Raw genomic sequence first — 27,609 nt, forward strand, 5'->3', positions numbered from 1 at the left:
AACTGAATATGAACATTTTTTGTCTACTCAAAATGAGACCTTGTAGATAACTGTCAGCGTATAAAAGGCAGACATGTGTCTAGTCTCTTTTGAACTAGAAAAAAATATTTTAAATCAAGTTTTGTTACGAGATAATGTACTCTTTTTCCAGGTAAGGAACATATCCGGTGCATGTTTTAAAATTAAATAGCGAATACATTTTCTCGGTGGTTAGGATACAATAGTTTCCTGCTAAATATGTCTCATTTCTATGTAGGCCAATGAAATTTACGTGTTAAAGTGCATTTAGGTCAGACTGTGCCTCCTTAGTGCGAGTAATATATCACAAGTTGTAAAAAAACTAAACACTGTTTTCGTTACTAAATGTCAGAACTTCGATAAGGCCACTGCAATCGATAAAGACTGCGATTCAACTCGAGAATCGAACGAAAATTCACAAACGAAATATTGGTTTTAAAAAAATTCATGACCGTAAGACGATGATACCTCTTAATTATACAGACCTCTTAGTATTTTTGATTGCAGGAACAAGAGATACGTACAAAATTTAGGTAGTGAAATATTTTGAAAAACTAGCCATTTTGAAATCAGAGAATAATATTAAAATGGGTGTTGAGGTCTGAAAACTGATACTTTCATATTAGCCATTTCGGATGTTATATTTTTCTTTCAAGTACTTTGAGGTATTTTAGTCTTAAATTATTTCGTCCATATTAAGAAAATGACTTTTAAAATTTCGTGGCCAAATTGTATTTACAACCTGCGTTGTTCTCAGAATAAACAGTGATCATTTCATTGAACAGCGTTAACCATCAAATCCCTGTAATGGTGAAGAGTTGAGTTTTCTTTGAGGTACGGAATGAATTTTTAAATATTATTTAGGCAGGCTTTGGCTTTCAAGTGTTACAAGTCACGTGTTTTGCTGTGTCCACAGAACACAGTCGTTTCGAAATCGCTTAGGCGATCAGCGTTTTTCTGTAAGATCTTTTCCGTGACTGGTCCGTAACGTGAGCCACTTTAATCCAATGTCCCCTCAGAACAATTCGAAATTAGTGTTGTAGGTACGTGGCGTCTTACCTTGACGTTTATCGACCTTTGTGTGCCCCAAATGTGGGTCCCATGACCCACTCTTCTCACCCCACTAATTTACCGTCGTTTGAGAGGTCCTTGCTGCCTCCATCATCAGGACGATGATTTTTCTCATCGCCTTTGGCACATTCGGAATCACCGCCCGCGAAAACGTCAAATTCTACATTAAATTTATGTTCCATCAGAGACCCTGGTTCGTATTAGAGGGAAGATGGACTCTAATGAAATGCAAATTTTTCTTTAAGCGAATCAAAAGTCTTAGATCTTAATAAATCTGTGCATGAATCATGTTTACTTCGGGCTGCTTTATTTAAAATTGTTGTTCTGAAGTGTTGGTTACAGTAAACCGGCACACGCCGAAATTAATTCCGTTCTGTAATTTATAATGTTGAACACCGGTACCAAATTTAATAAATATCCGCGATTTCGGACACATGATACGAAGATTCAGAAGTAGACGTTGTTAACTAATTTTACACGCCTCACGCTGTAAACACACAAACACGGATGTTACCATTATCGTTTAGCGGGATCTTCGCACTCTTTTTTTGTAATCTCGGGTTTTACCTGAGGATTTCGTAACGCGGAACTCCGAATAGCCACCTGTTAAAAGATCGTAACTCCTCACAAAAGAAATCATGCCCGGTTCCCAAATTATGGAAATGAGCCGAGGGTGAAACTCTCTCTCAGAATGGAATTAGGTGACAATACGCCCTCTTTTATAGCCTCCTCAGAGTAGCAGCAATCGAGACGCGGGACTGCATATCTTGCAGGAGAAGTTAATCGGAAGTTGACGCCCTTAATAGCGGATCATAGAGATCTGTGAGGGCCAAGCATCGTACTGAAAAGCCGTAGGTCTACAAGGGACATTGAGGTAATGGTCCACAAATTGTTAATCTCGGAATAAACTGATCAGTTTCACGCTTCAGCCGTCTTTAACAGACGTATGTATGCATGCATGTAAGTGTCTGCCACGATTTAAACGGAGCAGAAAGCCATTTAAGGAAACGAAGTATCAGAGCAGTCTGTCATTGGCCATACGTACTAACTACTCAAACTGCCATCTATCAGTGACCGTATGAACTCCATGCGTCGCACCCGTTGGATGTCGCATGCATAACAACTTCTGAAATATCGTTTACACATTTCCAAATTTATTCTCAGTTTCTGCAGGGGAATATCGGATTAGGATCTTGAGACACTCCTCCTTCCAAATCCTTTCTGTTCATCTTTCACGTTTTTTTAATCCCATCTTACCCGCTGTTGTATGATCTCTAAAATTTAAACATAGTTGGAATATGGCGGTCTTTTCAGATGTCCTTGCTGCCTCCATCTTCAGGGCGATGAGTAAGATCCTACTTAAACAGCGTTGTTAAGAGATTCTATTCACAGTAAACTACCGATAAATAATTCGATCTTATCAGTCAACGTCGTGTTCAGTTATAAACCGAAACACATGGCGAGTAACCGTGTGGCGTGTTGGAGTGACGTGTCGCTCTGCTTAAGGGGTGAGTGACTGCTAACTGTCCGTCACACGGGGAAGCAGCTGTTGGCTGCTTCTCTGGTCGGCGCTTTGTGCTAGTTTATATTCCTGTCACCCAATTCTGCTACATTTTAGCGCTAGTTATGTCTTGCAACATAAACATAGCATGCTGAATACACTTATTCATGAACTTCTTTCAACACCTTGCAAAATATGGAATTCTGTCATGAATACAAGACTCTAGAAAAATTATTACTTTGAGTCTTTGCTTTGCGCGGTTTAGGTAAGCAACTACCAGATGTTTATTCGATTGTTTTGCGATTCTCATGCATTCGTGTATAAACATCCTGTGACGAAGAATGTCAGACTTGTGTGATGAAAGTTTTGTTTGTAAGACAGCAGACAGATGGCAGTGCGCTCCGGCGATAGGCTGTAGCGTCGTCTGTGTCAATTTGTCAACAGCGCCTACCGCCACAGTGTTGAAGTCCACTTGTGCTGGTTCATAAACAATAACTCAACATCAGCGCGTTACTCTTCAACTTTTTCTGACGTGAGATTTCGACTCCTAGAGTATGGTCTGACGTCACTAATTTTAGGATTCTGAAATGTCTGCATGCAGGTATAACGTATAACTTCGTTGAAGTATCTTATTCTTGTCTGAAACAGCAAATCCGCGACAATCGGAATCGAACTGGACTGTGTAGGACTTGACATTTGGAACAGTAATTGTGGCAACGCGTTCGTTTTATCACTTTTAAGCATAAAAAGTCTTAATTCTCGTGGTGTAATGATATTCCCTACTCATTATCTACTGGAATGTAGAAGAATCGATCAGATAAACATCGTGAAGTGGCTCCAGCCGAACCACAACCTAGAACTCCCCACCTACACCAGTCGATAAAACAATATCGAAGTTTTGTACGCACCTCGCAGAGAATCGATACGTCCTCGTAGAGAATCGATACGTCCTCGCAGAGAATCGATACGTCCTCGCGGAGAATCGATACGTTCTCAGCGAATCACGCGGCAGATGTCGTGACTACAATCGATATCGACCCAAGTGTTACCGCAAGCTGTGAGAGTTGTGATACTGATTCCTTGTAGGAGACGTAAATGTGTGCTCGGTTGAAGAATCACCAACAACAGTAAGTACAAAACATCTTTGTTTGTTATATTCAGACTTGCCCACAGCGTCATATCCACACAAAACTTGTTTTAAAGTATCGAAATGTACACAACCGGCCCAGTTCTAGCGACTGGATTGTTAACAAAAGCCAACAGACTTCCCGCCAGTTAGCGTGTCATTGTGTTATACACAGGCGAAATGAAGTTCTTACTGTTATTCGTGTTAAACTTCCATACCTGTCCCGTGAGTAGTTTAATTGTCAAGACAGACATAGCAGAAAAGCTAAGATACGACCGCGTTTCTCCATATACCTATCCGTTAGGTTACGTTAAAGTGTTAAAGGATTTTCATTATTTTGGGTGGAGTCGCATTCTTTACCTTTCTATCGTCCGTAAGATGAGTTTGTTCCCATGTTACACGGCGCAGAGCAAGAGTGGCGTAAGGTACAGAGAAATTATCATGATCTTTCTGAGTCTGTTAATGACACGCGAGCCTGCGTTGTCCTTCACACAAACACTGCTCTAACTAACGAGCTCTGTGGTGAAGGACATTCTTGAGCAGCGAGCAGTTATAAATTACTTCGCTCTACTGTTTCGTCCGCCTACAAGTCGTAAGGAGGGGGCCCCGTTTCTGATTAAATTACGCCATTGACTGCCAAACGATTGAGGCTCGACCCTGAGACCTTTAGAAAGTTATCGGTGTTAAAATGGACGTGGTGGCTGGCACCCCATCCGAGATTCAAACCAGATATACCTCGTAATTGCGTTGGTTATGGCTTTATGTTATGATTATTAATCAATTACTTGGAATAATGTATGGTGATAAGGTCGTGACCTATTTAAAGGAATTTGTCGTTAAAGATTAAGGATAATCACGGAAAACTTCAGGTCGTGTTGGTCAGTGTCTTCCCGGGTATATCAGAGTGAGACCCTTTGTCAGTGAGATTTACTGACGGCGTGTTAAAACTGGTTTTATAACCAGGGTATCTTTTAATCGGAGGAAACCGATTTATTCTTTTGTTAATCTGTTTTTTTTAAAAAAAATTTGTTATATTTATGAGGTTTGAGAGGGAGCTACGATTATCTAATTGTGAATTAATTAACGTGGCTTTTATGCACTTGTAGAAGCCCCTGAATGGAGAATCAGCCTATCACGTGGTTTTTATACGATCGTCAGAAAAATGTCAGAGAGACGGGGAATCCCTGTAGATATTATTTATAGATAGATTATTTCCGAAAAAAAAGTAAGCCCGATGTCATGATACTTTAATGAGAAAGAAACAGGTAAACATATTTAATCCAAGACTAAGTAATTAAGATTTCAGTAATATTTATAATTTATTATTATTAATAATTATATAATATTGTATTTTACGTTATTGGCAGAAAATGATCTATAAATGTTTATTTTGACATTTTTATTGAACGTAAAATACAATGCAGACATCGCCTAGGGCGTGGGCCTTGGGTTCGAATCTCACTTAAGGCTGATGTAAGAATATTTGTCGCAATCGAATGGGGCAGATAGGCACATAGCCAGCAGATAGCCAGGGCGTTCCGGTATGACTCCAAGACTGGGCGGTGTTTGCAGATTATCATCTTTACGAGTCATCGGGAACACTTAATAGGACGCCGTGGATGGCTGAAGGTTTAGGAGCGGATGCTGATGGCGGGGATTTGCCCCGTTGTTGCGCGGAAGTGTAAGTCAGTATCTCCGGGTGGGCAGTGGGCGTTGTACTCAGAAGGGACCACCGCGGTCAGCTGACTGATCTTTCTCACGAGGAACCACTGCGCCATCTGGAATAGTACAAGTTACGTAAGGCGTAGAGTCGCAATGCGTCTCACGTCCCGTGATTTCAACGGTTAATACTCGTTTGTCCAACACGAAAGTCGTTGAGGAAGTTCGACTTTGGTTCGCACGAGCACAAAGTCCAAGGCTCCTCATAATTAAAGATCTTCGCTGTGCTTAATTAAATACTACGCCACTGAGACCGTTTTATCCCTTCGCAAGAATAAGTAGCATTGATTGGGCGAGCTCCAGAGCTGATATGGACGTTGCGTTGAAAAGAAAATGTCTGCCTTTGCTGGGAATCGATATACGCGCGTATATATAAATATATCGATTTATTGGTGAAGTTTTATTTCCGTGGAAACTGGTTTAAGATGTTTAAAGTGGATCTTGGGATGACGGATTTGATTATTCATGTTGTATTTTTATTATTTATTTAGTGTTCTGTCTGACGACAGGTCCATATGAACAGGATCCTTCCATCCTTTTCTCTTCTCGGACTGGGACCTGTTCATATACGTTCTTGGCAGATGATCCAGAAGTGGTTTGCCATGGCCTTCTTCTGTGTGTGAATGGAGTAATTGTTGGGATGCCACGGAGGAAAACTCCGTGTTGCCTAGACCACGGCCTTGCCCAACACAAGTTATAAATTCGAACCCGAGACCCCAGGATTACAAAGCCAGCGTTCTAACCGCTAGACCACCTCATCTTATTATTATTTAGTGTTCTGTCTGACGACAGGTCCATATGAACAGGATCCTTCCATCCTTTTCTCGGACTGAGACCTGTTCATATACGTTCTTGGCAGATGATCCAGAAGTGGTTTGCCATTGCCTTCTTCTGTGTGTGAATGGAGTAATTGTTGGGATGCCACGGAGGAAAACTCCGTGTTGCCTAGACCACGGCCTTGCCCAACACAAGTTATAAATTCGAACCCGAGACCCCAGGATTACAAAGCCAGCGTTCTAATCGCTAGACCACCTCATCTTATTATTATTTAGTGTTCTGTCTGACGACAGGTCCATATGAACAGGATCCTTCCATCCTTTTCTCGGACTGGGACCTGTTCATATACGTTCTTGGCAGATGATCCAGAAGTGGTTTGCCATTGCCTTCTTCTGTGTGTGAATGGAGTAATTGTTGGGATGCCACGGAGGAAAACTACGTGTTGCCTAGACCACGGCCTTGCCCAACACAAGTTATAAATTCGAACCCGAGACCCCAGGATTACAAGGCCAGCGTTCTAATCGCTAGAGCACCTCATCTTATTGTTATTTAGTGTTCTGTCTGACGACAGGTCCATATGAACAGGATCCTTCCATCCTTTTCTCGGACTGGGACCTGTTCATATACGTTCTTGGCAGATGATCCAGAAGTGGTTTGCCATTGCCTTCTTCTGTGTGTGAATGGAGTAATTGTTGGGATGCCACGGAGGAAAACTACGTGTTGCCTAGACCACGGCCTTGCCCAACACAAGTTATAAATTCGAACCCGAGACCCCAGGATTACAAGGCCAGCGTTCTAACCGCTAGACCACCTCATCTTATTGTTATTTAGTGTTCTGTCTGACGACAGGTCCATATGAACATGATCCTTCCATCCTTTTCTCGGACTGGGACCTGTTCATATACGTTCTTGGCAGATGATCCAGAAGTGGTTTGCCATTGCCTTCTTCTGTGTGTGAATGGAGTAATTGTTGGGATGCCACGGAGGAAAACTACGTGTTGCCTAGACCACGGCCTTGCCCAACACAAGTTATAAATTCGAACCCGAGACCCCAGGATTACAAGGCCAGCGTTCTAATCGCTAGACCACCTCATCTTATTGTTATTTAGTGTTCTGTCTGACGACAGGTCCATATGAACAGGATCCTTCCATCCTTTTCTCGGACTGGGACCTGTTCATATACGTTCTTGGCAGATGATCCAGAAGTGGTTTGCCATTGCCTTCTTCTGTGTGTGAATGGAGTAATTGTTGGGATGCCACGGAGGAAAACTCCGTGTTGCCTAGACCACGGCCTTGCCCAACACAAGTTATAAATTCGGGCACCGCTGGGAATCGAACCCGAGACAGAACACTAAATAAAATAGTGGAGAATTCTGTACGTCGGTTTGCGTTGTATTGCGTATACACTCTCTCCGCCTAAGTGGTTAAAGACGAGATAGTCAAAATTAGAATTTTATTTGTGTATTTAACTGTTTAGAGTCCAATGGTAACTTATATTCTATCTGTTTTAACAATAAATAAGTCCGCATTTTTTTATTATGTAAGATTCTGTCACCATTTCGATGTTTCACACATTTGAGTCGAAACTGTCAGTTTGTGATCGGCGAAGATTTGAACCCCCAAAATTCTCGTGAATCTGTCAGTTACTAACGCACCAAGGTACATTAGTCCCAATGCGGACATATTAAGATTACTGACCTCCAGACCGGGTATTCATAATCGACCACATGACTGACGAGTTGATTGTAGAGCAGGACACAGTTTCGGGCGGAGAGGATGCTTCTCCTGTCGATCTCTGGATCATGATTGACTCCATCTCACGTGCCCAATTGCGTAGCTTCACCTGAGGATGGGGGAGAGCCATCTCCCGAAACGTAGTGGGTAGAAATCTCTGACTTGAGCAATTTCGCTCGTTGTTAGATTTTTGGTTTCCTGGGCGTTTGGTTGGCGTGTGTGTGGTCGCTGACAGATCGAGAAGCAGATACATCGATTTACATAAAATTCAACATGCCTTATCCTTGAGACAAGGGAGAGATTATAAAAAGGTCAAAGCTCTGGGAAACTTGTCTTTAGTTCGAGTCTTGGTGAGGGAGTTTCTTATAAATATTTAAGGAAGAAAGGTAGGAGATGGCGAAAGATGTCAGGGTTGTTTTGAAGAAAATGTCAGAATCTTAAACCTAAACAAAGAAAACCTGTCCTAGGTTCGAGTCTCCGTGAATATATTTTCTTTTACTGGATATGTTATTTCGATAGAACAACAGTGCCAAGACCAGAGTTGTTTGTTTCAAAGACGATGTTTTAGAAACAGTGTCTGTACCTCGAAGAACTCACCTGGGTTTAATTCCATGTGAAGACGACTTCCTTAGTTCGGAAACTAAACACAATAAGAGGACAGCGATAAAATAGTTTTTCTTTTGTTCTAGAGAGGAATTACACGAAAAATAAGCCATGACCTCAAATAAGTGTCATTTGTTCACGTCATGACGAAAATACTTTTGTAGCTCAGAAGCTAAACACAGTAGAATAATGGCGGTTCAAACAAAATTGTTTGTTCGATGGAAGATTACAGGAACAGATGTCACAAATGCGACAACTATCCTGGGTTCGAGTCCTGGTAAATGTTTTGGGTTTAGTGATAATTTATTCCTGTGATTGGATAAAAATTTTCTTGGATATTATCCATCGTCTAGTAAATATAAAACGTAAAACGACGTTTCGGAGATGGGACTCTATCTCCGGAGATAGGGATTAGCTCTATCTAGTGGGCCCAACTGTGCAGGAACCTGAAGACGGAGATAGAGTCCCATCTCCGAAACGTCGTTTTACGTTTTATATTTACTAGACGATGGATAATATCCAAGGAAATTTTTATTCAATTGACTCTTCACCATCGTCAAGAAGTTTTAGATCTGATATTCCTGTGATGTTTAACCATGCGTATCAAATTATTAAAAACATGGGAGATTTTGTGAAATTAAGATCGAAAAATGCAAAACTTTGTCCAATTCCCCAGCAGTAATTCTGCGGGTACTGTGTTCGTTTTTAAAAATATTAATGAGGCGAGCTTCGACTTCAAAGGATAATTTAAATATTGTAACCGTTTGCTGATGGCAAGGGTCAAACCGAGTGACGTGCCAGGCGCTCTGATTCGTCCCCCCATAACGGGAACGCGCCTATAAACCATATTCAAATTCATTGGTCAGTCTCAGTGAGGCGATGGTTGTAATGCAATCGTCACCCCACATCTGGAAAGGGTTCATTCCACGTCTGGAGTGGTTTAAGTGTATCTTACTTAACAATTTGAACGCCCTCTCCCTCTAGACGGAAACTCGAGGAGAGAGACGTTCAAGCGACTGAGTAAGGTCACTTTCTTCCAATTTAACACATTTAACAAGTCTAAAAATTAATAAGTTTAATCAAATTTTAAATGAAGTAAGGCTTACCAAATATCATCTAATCACGCGTCCTTCGTTTACATAAACCAGATTAACATGTCAAAGCCTGGTTTAATCTTCATCTCAAGGTTTAGCCCGTTCGGGAATCGAACTGCGAACCTGGACTGGCACAATATATTTAATTCAGCGCAAGTTTCAAATAAAGTTTGTCAGAAGATTTTCCTCTACCGGAAACATCCAGGAACTCTTTTCAGCCTTCGAAGGCTCTCACATATTTTGCATTCCCTGGCCATTGCAGCCGGACACATACGTCGTGTTCCGTTACTGTACACCGAAGTCATTTCTTCTCTCTGTCCTCTGTCCATCTAATATGACCGTTCTCCCATTTCAGTGGTGTCTGTTTATGAAACAACATAGTTACGTGTCTTACGAAGGTAGTCACCTATCGGACACCCGAGTACACCCATCAAGTTGGTGTCTTTGTTTAGTTACGTGACAAATTGAACCAGTTGCTGGTTATTGTGTGGTGGTCCAACTGAGCTTCGTAGCGATTACTTACGGTGCACTCAGGGCTTTGAAACAACTCTTTCGTACACGGCGTCTGTCAGTGGGACAGTTCCTCGTGGTCGTACAACCTCACGATTATTATTTCTTTTAAACTTTCTTGCATGAGACATAGTTTTGATCTCCATCTGTCATTTAAAGTTACAAGGAAATTATCTTCTTAGAATCAGTTCAGTGAACTTCTTCATGAGAAAACGGTCCATCACAGATGTCTTGAAATAGAGCAGTCTCGAGTATTGTGACCCTCGTATAATGCAACGTCAATGCATATTTGTTATTTGGGATTGTTGTTTTAGGACGTAAAGTGACATTTTTCCTAACCTGCACCACAATAAATATTCTCCAACAAACAACATTAGACTACATACAATTGCTTTAAGTAACAACGCTCAGTAAATGAAAAATATAAAATTATTGGTTTGACTGAAAGGCTACGAATTACCCGTCCGTCTGAGAGGCTGTTTTGGGCTCGAAGTGGACCAGTGGTCAATTTTCTGTACAGAGTCTGGATGGGCTACGCCCTTCTGAATGTGATAACCCCCCCCCCGTCTTTACCATATAACAGACTATATTTCTTTTCTATCGTTTCAATTAATAACATAAAATAATTAAACGTCCACACCGAACTCATTCATTAAAACTTAATTTCATTAAACTAGACTAAATTAAGAGTAATTTATAAATTTAATTTTTAGATTTTACTAATGCACTGGTTTGAATTTAGGATTAACACATGCAGCTTAGTTGATTAAACCATCAAACATTTTAATAAATAAAGCAAATCCATAACCCAATTAATCAGTGTATTATATAATAGAGATTATTGTTTTTTTTATATCTTAATTGCGTCATGTTTGTGTTTTATTGATACAATATTTTTATTTTCCGTCTATACACAAACTTAAAATAATGTTGTTTAAAATTATCTAAAATTATAACATTCTCAGTAGACACTGCATCTTGTTACATTTTTGGTATCAAAAAATGTAACAAGCTGCAGTGTCTACTGAGAATGTTATAATTTTAGATAATTTTAAACAACATTATTTTAAGTTTGTGTATAGACGGAAAATAAAAATATTGTATAGAGATTATTGTGTTTTAAACAATGTCTCGATTCCAAAACTGGCATTCATAACCACTTGAGTTAAAGTCCACAGGTTTGGAAATACTGGTATATACCATACAATATCACACTCAATTACGTTTCGTTGGCTGTGCCTAGCCCACACAAGTGTCTGACACGTGCGTTCAAGTCTCCGACTTAAATCGGTGAGAAGAGACGGCCAGTCACAACATTATCACTCCCTCAGACAGCTCACATTCACTTAACAGTTTCATATGACGAGTCCAGCCACTTTAAAGTCAGTGACCTTAGAATTATGTGTATTGTGTGACAGTTCAGTAAGTCTGAGCAAGGTTAATGGAGATTATAACAGCTGATGCTGTGTCATTTGCGTGTTGAGTGAGTTCGGTCTCAACTTAATACGTACAGGAGAAGTTGGGATCTGTTACGATGAACTGGATAACTATGCAATTAGGCGTGGTTTTCTTCCATATTATCACGAGAAAAAGAACCGAGAATGATCTTTCCCCGGACCATATGGGATCACGTGACACCACACCAGATCATATTTACTCTGAATTGTAAAGTTGTTGATCTCAGTAGTGGATTCAAATGTTACTTTCTGATTATCATATTGCACTGAAATCGACAGAAAGATGATTTTAAAATATAAAATTTGAATATGTAATCTGCTAAGCGCCGGTCACAGTGGCCGCGCGGTCTGAGGCGTGCGCCTTGTGTGGCTTGGACACTGGGACCATGGGTTCGAATCCCAATCAAGTCATAGGTGTTTGTCCGCGTTTTTCTGTGTTGTACTGGTAGAGGCCTTGCGACGGGCTGATCACTCATCCAAGGAGTCCTACCAAATGTCTAAATAGATCACGCAACCTCCAAAAAGAGAGGAAATACGATAAGGAAAAGAAGAAAAATCTACTAAGCCTTTAATAGTGCATTTCTATGATTAGCGTATTAACTGAGTGCATTACTTAATTGAGTTAAAGTAGATAATTTTGATTCGTCGATCCTTGGCTATCCCGATAAATGTAGGGGGCTCTGATTTAATTGTACGTGCCGAGTGGAAATTGATACTCTTTCGTCAATTGTGGCTTTGTACCACGTTATGTTAAAGTATTGTGTAGTTGAAGTGTTCTCATGAAACCAAGGGAGAGTCAACTGTGGAAGAAAGTCTGAGAAGAACACATGGACCTGAGATATAATAAGTAATAGGAAATGGAGACGATAAAGTTGAAAATTTGTTAAATTCACCTGATTTTGTTAAAACGATTGAAACAAAATTGGTTAATACGTAGAATGCTTCGAGGATGTTATAAACATGCGGGCTAATAACTCATGTAGATATAAAAATATGACTGTTATGAGGCCATCACACTGCTGAGGGGAAATTTTAACCCCGAACTAATTCAGAGCTAAAAATTATGATATAATTTTCGATTTTATATATACCCACTATCACACACAAACCTATATTTTATTCAAACACATTATGAACTTTAATTTAAATATAAAACAGCGATACACAAGTATTTATGTGGCATGTATTTCAAAATTTACAGTTAAAATTTTGGTACGTCAATCATGTTCAGGAAATGAGGCGGGTCTCATAAAATATTAGAGGTCAATATGCGGCCTGCGGACCAAGAACTTGACGTTCATGGGCTAAGGAGATCTAACTCAGTCTTAATTACGTGTATGGACGTAATGAGTCATCATCGTTCAGTGCGTACGAAACGGTCAGGGTGAGAGGCGTAGTCAAGGTCACTCGTATTTTGTGGCTAAGTCCCACACCGAACAAGGCTCAGTTGCTAAACCAGCTTCCTGGCCCTTACGTGCCGAAGAACTAGCTAATCACTCACCTCCGTTTGCTCTACAATCTAACCTAACCTAACCTAACCTAACCTAACCCAACCTAACCTAACCTCACTTTTACTTCATCGCGAAATAATGTACGAGCTTTAACCAGTCAAGTGGAGACGTAAGTTTCCATAAGTTATCCTCAACTTCTTTGCTTGAACACGCGTGGCAAATGGAGCCTTGATTTCATTGTGTATAAGCAGGTTAGCTCAGGATATAATATTTGTGGTATCCGGTTCGATTCACGATCGCGAAATATTCTCTTTTAGGTTTTTCTTGATTGTCTTCCGAATGCAGGGGGATGATAATTGAGGTCACATTCAAACACCATAACCCCTTCATTCTTTGTCACATCAGCATGTATCTAACATGGATGTATATAATTCCCAACAGAAAGCCACTGTATCACTTCTGAGCATCTGTTTGGATTATGATAAGCGTCCATTTTTACGAGATCCGAATTTTTTTAACGACATCCACGAAAACCTTGCATATGGAATTGTCCTGAACCAACATCGTCCGGTTTACATTTCCTTAACTGATTTCTAAAAGATAAATTTTAATATTATCTTCATAATTTACAATTAGGTCTCTAAATCGATGTCACGTTTTGAGGTTTTTAGATAAAAATTATGTGCGGTTTACAATGATTTCTCCACGTATCACTGTATAACTTCTTCAGTTGGCATAGCATCGTTAATGCACCTTTCATTAATCTGTTTCGTAAGGTTTTTTGACTTATTGCATATCTTCGCCTTTAACATTTCCACTTTAGTTTAGCCCTGCATTTTTTCCTAATTCATCTTCTCTAGTTCCTTCCGTTCAATTCTCTCTCCTTTGTGTCTTAATTATTTATTTATTTATGTATTTAATTCTCTTATTTTCCATATCCTTCTCAATTATCACTTGTTTTTATGTCATCTCTCATTCGGCGTTGTTCAAATAGCACAGTCGAAATAACACCATTAAATAAACTAACAAACAGAAGTGAAAAGGTTTGTTACTAAGTGAAGTTTCGGCTTGCAAACTCGTTCTGTGTTCCCAGATGTAGCGAGGAACAATCCGAAATTCAAATGAAGCCGCTGTTATCTGGAAGCTTGGCTTGAGTAGGCACTCGAAGTCCATTAACGAGTGGCTCCAAACAAGCGAAACGCTGCTTCCGTGACTGAAATTAATTGAACGTTATCAGCTCAGAGAACAGTAATCCAAGTGTCTGTAAAATCTATTCCACTCGAGAGTCACTCTGTGTAATGCTCGGCAAGCTCTCAAGTGCACATGTACTATTCAGCGTATTAAATTTCATATCTTGTTTCCACGAAATTTTTTTTAAATTTTGACAGTTTATTCGTCAGTTTGCGAGTTTCTGAGACTAGTGACTTGGTAATATATAACCTCACTTATTTATACCCCATTTTAATAGTTTTATTTTCATATCTGATTCTTCATGTAAATGCCAACCTTAACGTCAAAAATCTTCATCGAATTTCGTCGTGTGCTGATGGCAGATCTGGATCGTCTAATTGTCTGATACGTTTACAGACGAAGACCTTCGTTTGAATAAATTCCCCCGCGAGTCATTGAGATGTGATTTTATCTGATATTAACCTAATTTTTTATGGGGATCCTTTCCGATACATTTTATGACGGAGATTCTTGAATCAACTGACAGACGTGCTAGGCATGAGAGCATATTCACTGTGAAATATAAATCTTTTGTTGTCAGTAGTCTATGATGGCGGAATAAAATACCACTTTAAATTTCACTGAAATCGACAGAAAACTAATTTCAAAGCATAATAATTTAAATATATGATCTACTAAGCCGTTAATAGTTCATTTCTATGATGATTGCATTATTTATTTGAATAAAATTTGTGTTGTCTCGTAGAAGTTTATCTACGTTTCAGAGATTCTTGCTGCCTCCATTATCAGGGTGGTGATGAGGGCAACGAGCTCCTGTGACCGCCATCTTTAAAATAAACAGCTTATTTCTGTAATATTAATGTTACGGAATTTGGATTTTACATTTGGATGTGTGTTATTGTCTAGGGAAGTTTTCTCACAGAATTGCAATACTCACGAGGGACATTTTGATTCTTGTGGTGGCATTACCACGGCTGAAAGATTTCTTTTGCAGCTGATGATAAAATAATTTTGTCTAGCTATTCACTACCGATTTTGGGGCATGCCCTCTCTGTCAACGCAAATCTGAGGCTAATGCACCGCGTACTATGAAATTACTGACGTTTTTTTATAGTAAATTGCCATGTTTCGGTCGTCACAACCTCGTTTGTGAATCCACGAAACTGTCATGAGATAGAAACACACCCACTTAATGAATGTTGCGTTATTAAATGTACTTGTTGTTCCTGGAAGTAATGGTGAAGGTTGGAGTGAAACATTTCCTTGTGGTTTGCCATATATCACGTGATAAGAAAGATTGTACCTCTGTTTGATCGGATACACCACTGAGGCGTGTAATTTTATTATTTTTAAAATTCTTAATTTTGTAATTAACTTCGGTTTTATTCCTTATTTGTCTTGTACACATCAGCACTTTTAAATCTCGCAGAAGAATGCTTGATGTCCTAATTATGAACATACTGATTTAACAGATTCTTACAGAAAATCACAGTGTAATAATTATTACGTCGTCTCTGCATTCGGAGGTCCCACGTTCGAGGCGGTTAATTATTTCTGCGTATTTTCTTCGTTTTACTCAGTTAATCTTGACAATGTATTTAAAATTATTCGTTGTCAGGACTTTTTCCATCGTCTTTTCTTTAAAAAAACCCACGACGTTTCGGATTTTGGTTTTGTCTCCGTCTTCAGGTGAGAGGTACCTACTCTGTTGGGATCTAGTCTCTGTCACTCGAATAATTTTAAGTGTAATCTACCGTCGTCAAAACCCTTTAGAATCGAACTGTAGCAATGCACCTTGAAGTTTCCGTTCATATGTTTCTCAGTTTGTATATTAAGGAGATTGTGTAAACGTCTTTTGATCTTGTTACAAATAGTGACAATGTGAATGCTCGATGGAATGTCGAAAAGTCTGCAGAAATGTGTTTAGATTATGTACGATGTGCTGGTTGGTTTCGTCATGAAGATGTCTTAATACTAATTATTTCGTTCTTTCAAGCCTGTTTATAAATGTTTTCATAAATACATTATCACAGGACGAAAAATAACCACGTAAATAATGTACTGAGTAAGGACCTCCGAAACGTCGGTATATTTTTTACCAGATTACATTAAATCTCACGTAACCTACCAAGAAAAAGGTTTCTTTGGATGTTGTTCTGAAGTTCTTGTGAAATGTTTGCAAGATAAACCGCGAAGCTTAATATTTCAACTCAGGTAACGCTGAATACTTAAGAACTTGGACATTTATTTTCACACTCCGGGTTTCCTACAGGCCCTGCTATCTGCATCTGGAATGGCTGACACTTACAAGGAAGCACGGATATAAAATGTCTTTGTGTCGGATTTAACACATTCCGCCATCACCTTTATATGGCACACTGCCTGGGAATAAAACTGATTTACAAAAAAAAATGTACCTGTTACAGGGGCGAGCGGTTTTATCCCATGGCTACGCCGAAACAAGGAAATCCTCTTAACAGCATCTTTGTCTTGGTCCAGCCAAGATACGCCCCTATAATTTTCAACTGATCACTGATCTGACATAGAACGAGTAATACAGAGAGCTGTACCCACACGTGTGCTGTGGGGATGATAATAGAAAAGAATGTTATGATTTATACGAAGTCGACCCGCCCAAAATCAATCCCTTCGTAAAGTACACGGTGCTTCAAAAATGTAAAATGCGAATATAAAAGAAAAATTTCCCCCCCGACTGACGCTTTTAAATTTGAGATATTTTACTGTAGTCTCTCCGACAGAATGAAATGTTTATAATTATCTACATTTATTATTGTCATTTATTTTAAATACATTCATAAGATAGTGTAGTTGCGTCATATTGTGACTTATTTAATTAAAATTAAATTATTTGGTTATTCCGTCAAATCACAATGTATTTAAAATAAGATAATTAAAATAATTAAAATATCATTCTGTGTTCCATATCGAATAATCGATTTGCAATTGGAACAGTGTCCTTGAGCTCCACAAAAAAATTGGAACAGTTCCAATTGTAAATCGATTATTCGATATGGAACACAGAATGATATTTTAATTATTTTAATTATCTTATTTTAAATACATTGTGATTTGACGGAATAACCAAATAATTTAATTTTAATTAAATACATTCATTATTTGAGATAAATTAAAATATGATATTTCTTACCGTTTATTAACTGTGTCTAAACATTTAAAATTAAATATACTTTTTTATATATATTTAAAACTGATACAGAGTATAAAACAAGATTAATAATTATTTATCTCATTATGGTTATAATTTTAATATGAAGTGAAAATTTCGCGGCTCACAGGTTGCACATCACTGCTCTAAGGCAATGTTTGTGGTTTAAAAAATGATTATATTATTTATTCATACCCAATAAAAGTGTAATGATACTGTAACACTGATATCGATGTAAATTAGGTTGTTTTTTGTTTTAAATTCTTGATTCCATTTCAAAATCTTAGCGTTTGATCAACAAATTATCGTTTAATGAACTTAGTGACGACATCTGCCTCGAGCAGGGTATGAACAAATTACATTCTTCATTGCCACCAACAGCTTATCTTCGTCTTAACTTAATCACACTTTTCCGCTGTCAGCCGGTCGCCACGTGCCTTTGTCTCGTTAAAAAGACGTCTTTCTTAAGGGCAAGGCTTGTACAGAATAGTCAGGAGGTTAATTAAATATTTTCTGAGCAATCGTCACTCTACTAGAATTCAAATTTGATCCTGCATGCACATAAGAGAATTTAATATCAAACAAAGACATGATACCCGAAAAATAATACGTATTTATTCGAAATCTTCTTAAGTTTGTTAGGAATTTGAATTTCTAGAACAACATTGAAACAAAATTATATGGTCCAAAATTTATAAGCTGACAGACTTCCTGAATATGTAAGACTACAATAATTTTTTATTTTATTTTAAATGTGACTACTAGGAAGATCTTTACATAAATTGGAAGATAAGATTAAAAATTCGAAGAATGATACGGAGTTGTGGACTGCAGTCATACTGGTTTAGGGCAAATTACACTGGCGGGCTGATTAAAGAATAGAATGGGCAATGAGAATTTTTCACCAGTTATCAACTTTCTGATAAAAAAAAACGTGTCTTGAATATACTTAGACGCCATTGAGGTTCGATTAAGGCGAGATAATGGGGGGGAAAATCATCAGTAGTTAGATTTTAAGATTTGCAGACTCGACGTTGCCGGAATTCGCCGTAAGGTAGATCTCAAAATCTCTGAAATGACGACTGATGACCTAAACTAGGTTTAAACAGGGAATCCTGGAATCAAGAGTCAGCTGATGAGCTATCGTGCTTAGTTGAAAGCAGTGTCAAGTTTTAAGAACCGCTGGACCGTCTTTAAAGCTGTTTCTGGAACCAGACTGTCATGATCTTATCTTCTGCAGGAGAACGCCACGGACTTGGCAAATTAATTGACTTTATCTGAACATCATTTGACACTTTGGAAGCTTGGTGATATCGGAAAGCTATAAATACCAAGCGTTTGCTCAGGTTAAGGCGTGAATTCGTCTAAAGACGTAATGAATTTTGTTTAGAAGCGTTTCTGCAATCGACTTTTTATTGTCCCATTGGTAAGACTGTTTGGTGAAATTTCCCCCGTGTCTTCAGGGCCAGGAAGACCACTTTACCATTCTGGTGGACCCTACAGATGGCGTGGAAGATCTGCCCAAAATAACGTCTCTGCTAGGAATCGAATTTCGGTCGTTCAGATGCTTTAGTGACTGAGTTATCCAGACTGGTCGTAATAATTAATGAAGGCATTAATTATTATTTTATTAAGATATTGATTATGAGTTTGGTTACCCTAAAAAAATGTAGTTTTTGTTACTTATCTGTTTAAAACGACTTACATGTTCTGCCACAAGTTCTTCTCTGATTTTTTTTTGAAACTCAATATAAAAAAAGAATATATATTTGTGACAGATTCACTGTAATTTTAAAGCGTCAGTTTCGAACTGAATGATTAATAGTTATGTCTCTCAACCTGTGGGGAGGACGCATTCGTACTCTTTGAGATTCATGTACTGTGAAAAATATTTCTCTGTCCTCCAGGGTGGACGAGACATGAGGACGGACGTTTCGCTATCATTTTATGTGATCAGTTCAGGGAGGGAGGTTTGGATGCTCGCGGGACGTGTAGTACGCACGTGAGAAACGAGAAATACACACAAAATATTGGTCGAGAAATCCGAAGAGGATTGTAGAGTGAGAAAAACAAATATGGAAGGAGAACAGAATATGGATTCAACTGGCTCAGATTACGATCAGATTTGTGGGCTTTGTAAACATGGCGCTTCTGCGCATCTATCACGTGACCTCTTGATCCAATCAGCGGAGTTGTTTATGACGTATTCATTTACTTCAGGCGTGAAGCAGTCGCCATTTTGTAAATCAGTGTCTTCACCTGACACCTTCGTTTAGGTCGATGAAATTAGTTGAATGTGTATGGATTCTTCAAGATAAAAATATGAAACAGGTTAATTGTTCTGACGTAAGCTTCATTTATGACTCAATCCTGTGTTGGGCAACACGGAGTTTTCCTCCGTGGCATCCCAACAATTACTCCATTCACACACAGAAGAAGGCATTGGCAAACCACTTCTGGATCATCTGCCAAGAACGTATATGAACAGGTCCCAGTCCGAGAAAAGGATGGAAGGATCCTGTTCATATGGACCTGTCGTCAGACAGAACACTAAATAATAATAAGATGAGGTGGTCTAGCGGTTAGAACGCTGGCCTTGTAATCCTGGGGTCTCGGGTTCGAATTTATAACTTGTGTTGGGCAAGGCCGTGGTCTAGGCAACACGGAGTTTTCCTCCGTGGCATCCCAACAATTACTCCACTCACACACAGAAGAAGGCAATGGCAAACCACTTCTGGATCATCTGCCAAGAACGTATATGAACAGGTCCCAGTCCGAGAAAAGGATGGAAGGATCCTGTTCATATGGACCTGTCGTCAGACAGAACACTAAATAAAAATATAATAAATAAATCTAATTATAACACTTCGTTCACCGTAGGAAAGCAAGATTTACAGTCGTGACTGAACCTCGCGTCGATGTACATTTAAATCAGATATAATAAAGATTCCAGTGCTCTGTCTTTAAGAGACCTTGTGATATACTTCCTCAAAGTAATTAATGATATATAAGATTTCTTTTAAATATTTCGTGAGTGACCGCACTGCCATCTGGTAATAATGTCCATTATTTTAACAGCCTCTCTGCCGCTTGTCAAGAAGACAAACGAGGTGCTAAATCAGTTGGGCTCCGGAACTTTCTCTGCATTATTAGTGATCAATTAGCATGTCATTTAACGACTCTGTTTAAACTGCGTTGGTCGTATAACGCCGAATGAGGAGGAAAGTCGATGATGAATCGGTAAGAATTAAGAAGGTGATGTTCATACTGGGATCAGCAGCTTGGAACTGGTTTCTAGGGAATTCGCCATAACCATCTTTGTTTATGCATTTATTTATAAGAATTTAACCTAACCTATACAGGCAAAGTACACAGTCTGTGAACAAGAGATGAAGATATCTGATATTCGAACGGTTTAACAGTTAACCAATATCGTTGAGGTACGTTCGTAAAGGTACAATTGTCTGATCACTCATGTATGGTATTTAGTTTCAGAGTTTCGTGTAGCGTCAGTTATGAGTGTACTGCTGAGTGGTCTTCAGCGTAAAATATTCGAGGCATGTCCACACTGAGTTCACGTAAGCTGCTATTTGCATTTACTGAACCTCGTTTCTCTTACGGCCTTGTCAGAATTTGGGAATGCATCGTATTATTCTTAAGAGAACGTAACTGGATATCCGAAGGGTAAACATATTCTCTTTAATTGGTACCAGATGGTCCTTATTTGTGTCTCGCTGGTCGTAGTTGAGAATCGCTTATGAGCAAAAATGGCTGCGACTGGATACAAAAATGTTTTCAATAGGAATTTTTTTTCTCGAAAATGTGTCATCACTTTCGTAACTAGCGACTTCATAGGCCTCAGACGGTGTTTGTCTGCCCCCCCCCCCCCCGTAGGATCTCAGTTTGGATGAGTCCTGAAAAATCATAAATAATACAATTTATTAAAATTTAATTATTTTTTTTATTAATAATTTTTATTGATAATTAAATAATTATTTACTCGAGTTTCAAGCCTTGTTTTTTAATGCATGGACGTAAAGCCCATAGGAGAATCGCTAAATTTTGATTAAATATCGTATGAGCGTTGGTTTAAACCCCCCCCCCCCCCCCCCCCCCCCCCCCAATAAACCCCACGAGTTCGAACTGCCCCGATCGTCATACATGCGCGCAATCTGGTGGCCGGTCAGCGCAGCGCCGACCGTCCCCCCACCCCTCCCGCGCACAACAGCTGTCAGTACTCTCGCACCTGCTCAGTGAAAAACATATGACAACAGACGAACGCGGCGCACGAGATCTGTAGCAGACCGCGTCTCGTGCGTTGCATTCAAAGTCGCGTCTGTCCCTTTGAAGAAGCGGGACGAAACGATTGATTTTAAATACAGCTTTGCCTGTTGAGAAACCGCAGAGGCTCATGGGGGGAAACGTCACCTAAACTGCCTAATCCACTTACTACAGAACTGAAACATATGTTACGCCGATTACAAAGCACATCTTATAATCCTAACATCAGTTATACATCTTCGCGTGGTTTACACATGCAATCCATGAAACAAAAAATATTAGTTACGTGTTGTCTGTCTGTCCGTCTGTATCTGTCATGTCCTTGAAATAAAAATAGATTCTATTAAATTGTTATTTGTGATTATGCAGTAAAGTATGCTTCTTTACGTAGAGTTTCGATAGCTCTACTTAGACTCAGTTAAAAGTTCAATTATGACATCGGTTTTCTGAAAATGACTCATCTTCAACATGGATACACAATAAAAGATGTAGCTCATTAAGATCTGTATTTGTTCTGGAAAATTTATCGATTATTTACCGAAACACAAACAGAATTTATGTTCTTCTGGGAAATTTCGCCGATTTGACTACAAGATTCTGATAGATGTTTCACAGGGGCTTGCTGCCTCCATCGGCAGAGTGGATGCAGTAAGTTTCTTGGAAACATCGTTTAATATCTGACTGACTAAGGGGTGGTTAAATGTGTGTGTGTAGTTAAAGGTTGGGATGAGACACGCCTTCCTTTGTCTTGGCTGTCTCCATGACTACGCGAGGACTTAAGGAGCCAATCGTCGAAGGGGACCGAAATCCTTTTGTCTCCACCAAACAGTTTACCATCTGATAACGCATTCGTCCTAAGCCTGAATCGACATTCCGCCATTGGCAATGATAAGAGTTTCAATGTTTAATGTCCGGGTAAAAAAAGACGTGAGCAGTTGGAACAGTAGTCACCCAGAAGGCCGTGTGAGCCTCTCGCGCTGGCCGGGACAACTCCCGCCTAACGGAGCTCAAACGCCTACACTGCGCGCCGCCCTCACTGCAAGAAGGACTCAAGTCGCAATGTGATCTCGCGTCCCCGTAAGGTCAACACGGGGGCAGAACGTTTTTCTTTCTAATTTAAACGTGGACTACACCGACTGATTTTTACGGGGCAATTTAACTTAGTCATGGATTGGACGACCGGGGTTCGATCCTACAAGGTCAGAGGATTCTTTACTGTAGACTCTGCGTCCAGACCGGTTCTGGGGCACACCCAGCCTCCGGGGTCCTTTCCCGGGGGTGAATCCGGCCTGGGCGTGATGCTGACCACTCACCCCCCCATCTAGTGACGAGGTGGAGAATGAGTAGGAGCTATACCCGCTCTCCCCCCAAGCGGCTATATGGTGTATAGGGAGACAGCTTTTAATTTTCTTACGTTCACTGCTTATAAGCAGTTATTGAAAAAAATGTTGTCAATATAATAATAATAATCACCTTTTATTACAACAATTTTTCAATTTTGTTGTTTTATCAGGATGAGTTTTGGAGTAAATTGAATAGAATAATGTTTCAAGTTTATGGCCTAGTGACCCGGACAATGTTTTCCGGGTGACGCAAATCAGTAGTCGTTTTTGTAGTCTTTAGACGACGTATCTGCGGGTTTGCGGGACTTGAAGGTAACGAATAAAGAATAAGAATTGTATGTCGACAGACAGAACCTCGTTAAGCAACCCTTTATCGAAGTTCGAACCGCAGGAATTATGAGGGCTGAGAAATCCGATCCAGGTCACTACGTGTGTAACCGGAATTAGACAAACTTCTAAAACGAAATTTAATTTCAAAATTATAGCCAAATTTCTCCTTCAGATTCTCATTTATTTCATCTGGTTTATTCAGATTTATATTAAATTCTAAAGCACTGATTTCTAGATCTTTGCTGGGCTCCTTGACTACGGGATTGGTCCATCACAGATTCAATGACGTCCTACCTCAAACGGGATTCAAACCCACTGCCCAAAGTATCGAGCTTCGAAAGTCTGAAACCGAGAAGGAATTTTTGCCAAACGGACTCATGTCTATTAACAGTAATTAACTACACTTGGGTACTAGATCGTGGAGTGAAATATCGAATTTTGAATATTATTTTTTAGTGGAATGAAATGTGATCGTCGGACCTACGAACCTGATGAAAAAAGATATATAAAACGCCATTTGCATATTTAAGTATTTATCTCTTCGTGCATGATAAATCAAGACAGAGTCAACAATTAGGTTAGGTTAGATACAAGCACACAGTAAAACATTAGTTTCAGTACAGACAACTTAATCCCTTGTTATCTGTTTCAATGTAGCTAATTTAAGTACTGTCTTAGGTCACATGACCTAACCTATCACCTGATTTCATTTTCAATATGTCAACTACACTTAATACTTCGGAAATTCTACGCGGTTCATCAGATATCGATACATCGATCTATCGATAAGAATCGTGGTCGATATATTCGATATTGTTTCGCAAGTATTACACCCGCACGAAAATATTTTTCTCTCAATTTTATAACGAAATGATTTTTTTTATTTATAATTTTATTTAATTTGTTCTAAAATATCTTTATTTTTAAAACGAAACTGTGATTGTTCTGAATCAGTAAGACTCTCGAAGTCACTGCGTGCCTTCCTGATACATATCTCGTTCTTGTACTGTACAAGAGCGTGTTTTTGCCTCTCCCGCGGGTCTGACTTTAATGCCGCGCTAAGGAAATACTTCATTTAATTACACCGGACCACATGGTGCAAACATGTCACGTTATACCCAAATTTGAACACATTTAAGTTCGCAAATTTTTTCACAATTTCGCTTTGAACTCGAAGATTCCCCGGTTGTGACCAGTTTGCTGAATATCAGTTATCTTGACGCTGCCATAAATTCAGATGTTTTGTGTCCGAAGTTTCGTGGACAAAAACCTATAAGGTGCAGCTGGAAACACGTGCTGGAGACCTCAGTCAGATAGAATGTCGGCCCACATAACAAAACACTGGGTCTCTCGTCCTTTTGGGGTTAATTAACCAAAATATTGTGCCAGCGAATTAGCGCCATCCAGTTGGAAAACAGACGATATTGGTTCGTTTCACTCTGTTTCTCTCCATACTCCAATATTTATTTATTTATTTTTAAGTTTATATTTATGGCATTCTGTTCCTCTGATTAGTAATTTTAATTGTTTAACTAAATGTCATCGAATGTCTTCCTACTTGTAAACAACATTGTAGAGATGCGATTTGTACAGGAGTACTCCTAGTTTCGACATGCACTATTTGCATTTTGATTTCCCTTAGCTGTTTCGAATAGCTTTGATAAAGATTTATTTATTGACAACAAAAATAAGGATCCACATTTAATATAACGTAATGTAGTTTAATAAAGTTTCTACCCGTCATTAAAATAACCTCAGTTTAAGTTTATGAACTGTTTTTAAGTTCAAGTTCTCATGACGACAGAGCAATCGATATTTGCCTTTGGGTCGTAACACCGCGTGGACTTTTAGATATAAGCCTGAAGATAGAGGCAGCATGTTCCTCTGAAACGTTCGTATCTACCGACAGGTCCACACAGCGTTTTAAAATCCAGAATATCACAACATAATTTATAAACTTTCGTTTCTATTTGTCGCTAATCAACTTTTTGGCTTACGTTACGAATTATTCAATGTATTCAATCGATACGAAACATATCGACCTATATCGAGATTTCTCTTAACCTGTTATTGCAATTGTAACTGTATTATAAAGCCATATTTATATAACGCAAATAATGAGATGTAGTTTAACCCATGGGCAGAAGGTCACATGATCGAATCCCGAGCCAATCAGAAAGTTTAATGACCTGTGATTTTAACAGTGTTACACAATATTTCTGTTATTATATACATTTGTCGGACTTAACCTCAAAGATTCTCATGGTCGCCGTGTTTTTATTGGCTTAGAAACAATATTTAATACATAAATTTTACGTATCATATACTCGCTCACACCCAGGTCGACAGTGTATCTGAATCGAAACCGAAATATGAGTATCGATTTCATGTAACAGCCATATTGTCACTCTACGTTCTAGAAGAAAATTGTCTTTCCAAAAGTTGTGACCGTGTTTATTACGACACATAATTTTAGAACCTTATATCATGTGGCGTTGTTCAGTGTCGTGGTCCAATCTGTTGGTATTACGGACAACAGTAAACTAAAGGTTAGACCTGCTTTTATATCGTATTGTATTTAATCGATATCCGTCCAGCGATTATCGATTTTATACATGTATACAGACAGTAGGACATTCAGACTACGTCTGTCGGACAAAATTTCGTACAGTTATGTTATAAAAGTACACTTAAAACGAAACTTCATAACACTAAGAGCCAACCGCGATTCTCCTCATCCAGGGACCTCTGAATCGGTTTATGCATTTGTTAGCGCGAAGTATAGTCACAAGGCAAGTTTTCAGCTCGCTATAAACACGTCGTAAATTACGGGAGGTTGAAGTGAAGTCTGACCTCGGGGCGTAGCGGTCTAGTGACAGTCACAGACCTGAAGAAAGTAACGATCACAGTAACGTTACTTTCTGCAGATATTACTACCGAAGTAACGGTAAGGAGCGGTGCCTGTTGTGAGCAGCTGATAGTCGCTCAGAAGGCCAAGAAAATCTCCGTTAACGCCTTACGAGCCTGTTTTTTTCCCCAATCGATTTAATATTATCCTTCCATCTGCGTCTAGATCTTCCACTTGTTGTAATCTCTACAGGTTTTCCAATCACAAATTTTGTACACATTTCTAATTTCCCCCATGCATATACGCGTGTCCTGTGATCATCCAATTAGTGCGTAGTAAAAATTGAAAAAAATATCTAGTTCCTCATTAAATAATTATTTTTTATCATGTTGTGTACTTAATTCCTGATAGGTTCATATTTTCTCCTCAGGACTCTTATGAAATACCAGCGAGCAATCTGTGTTTTACTCAGGCAATAACAGTGAAGCTTCACGTAGTAGATAACACAGTGCTCTGTATTTCAACATTTAAACTGTTAACGTCTGAGGTAATGACATTGGTATTAGATCGCTGTGTCTTAAACTTCAGAACTCATAAATCTGCGACAGATTTACTGAATCCTTAAGTTATACGCGTGTCTTTCTGTCTGTTGGATGACGTCGATTATTACGAATTCTTTATTTTAGCCTGCGAAAATCTGTGCTGTAACCTAACCAGAAAAGAAACACTTTCCTAGGGGGGGGGGGGGGGAGGTGATAGTGAATTTCGAGGATTTTAGTCTGAATATGCCCTATTCGAGCCCGGGCCACGAAGAAATTTGTAACCTTACTGAGAATTTTGTGTCATCCCTCGACACCTCTACGCGAATTCCTAAATGCGTATTCAAATAGGCAACGGCAGTCTCAGTACCGAATCTTCGCCATTCAGGGCCATGTTCTTCCAATGTCACTTGATGATGGCAGTTGTAACCGGTCACTGCCTTAAGATTTACAGTTTCACATTTTGAAGAACTATTAGGCACTTATGTGTTTGAAGAGACCACATCAAACCACTTTTGAATAAAAATTTGACGTTTCTTGAGGCGAAAGTTTGCGACTACTTCCTGGAGTAGGTCATGCCTGGTATTGAGATGTCTAGACGTTTATCACCCCGATCACGAAAACAAATTGTCAGACCCTCCGTAAATCAGCTCAGTTAGGTTCATACATTCGCCAAATACTTCCAAAGTCCATATTATCATACTTACAATGGTTTTCCTAAGTCATTATAGGATGATTTCGAAATAAACCAAAGTCTCCTCTGTGTCTGTCACATAATTTGTAAGCTCTGTAGTGGATAAACTTCAATTATAAAACCTAACCTAAATCC

The 27,609-nt window shown here is 39.1% G+C and overlaps 1 protein-coding gene across 12 annotated transcripts in view; it reads left to right on the plus strand.

Moving 5' to 3' along the window:
- LOC110826776 (agrin-like) overlaps positions 1 to 27,609 on the plus strand; it is a 741,485-nt gene that overhangs the window by 22,109 nt on the left and 691,767 nt on the right. Inside the window, exon 1 of one of the 12 annotated variants that reach the window (XM_087345732.1) lies at positions 3,561 to 3,717. The exons of the other annotated variants lie outside the window; for them this stretch is intronic. Within the exon in view, the coding sequence (XP_087201858.1) occupies positions 3,686 to 3,717 (32 nt within the window). The 5' untranslated portion in view covers positions 3,561 to 3,685. Of the gene's footprint in view, positions 1 to 3,560; positions 3,718 to 27,609 lie in introns of those variants that run through there. 12 annotated transcript variants of the gene reach the window in all.

This window comes from Zootermopsis nevadensis, unplaced genomic scaffold, assembly GCF_977971745.1.
Source record: "Zootermopsis nevadensis isolate Lab colony 2312 unplaced genomic scaffold, Znev_1.0 Znev_ptg000009l, whole genome shotgun sequence".
Lineage (NCBI taxonomy): Eukaryota > Metazoa > Arthropoda > Insecta > Blattodea > Termopsidae > Zootermopsis > Zootermopsis nevadensis.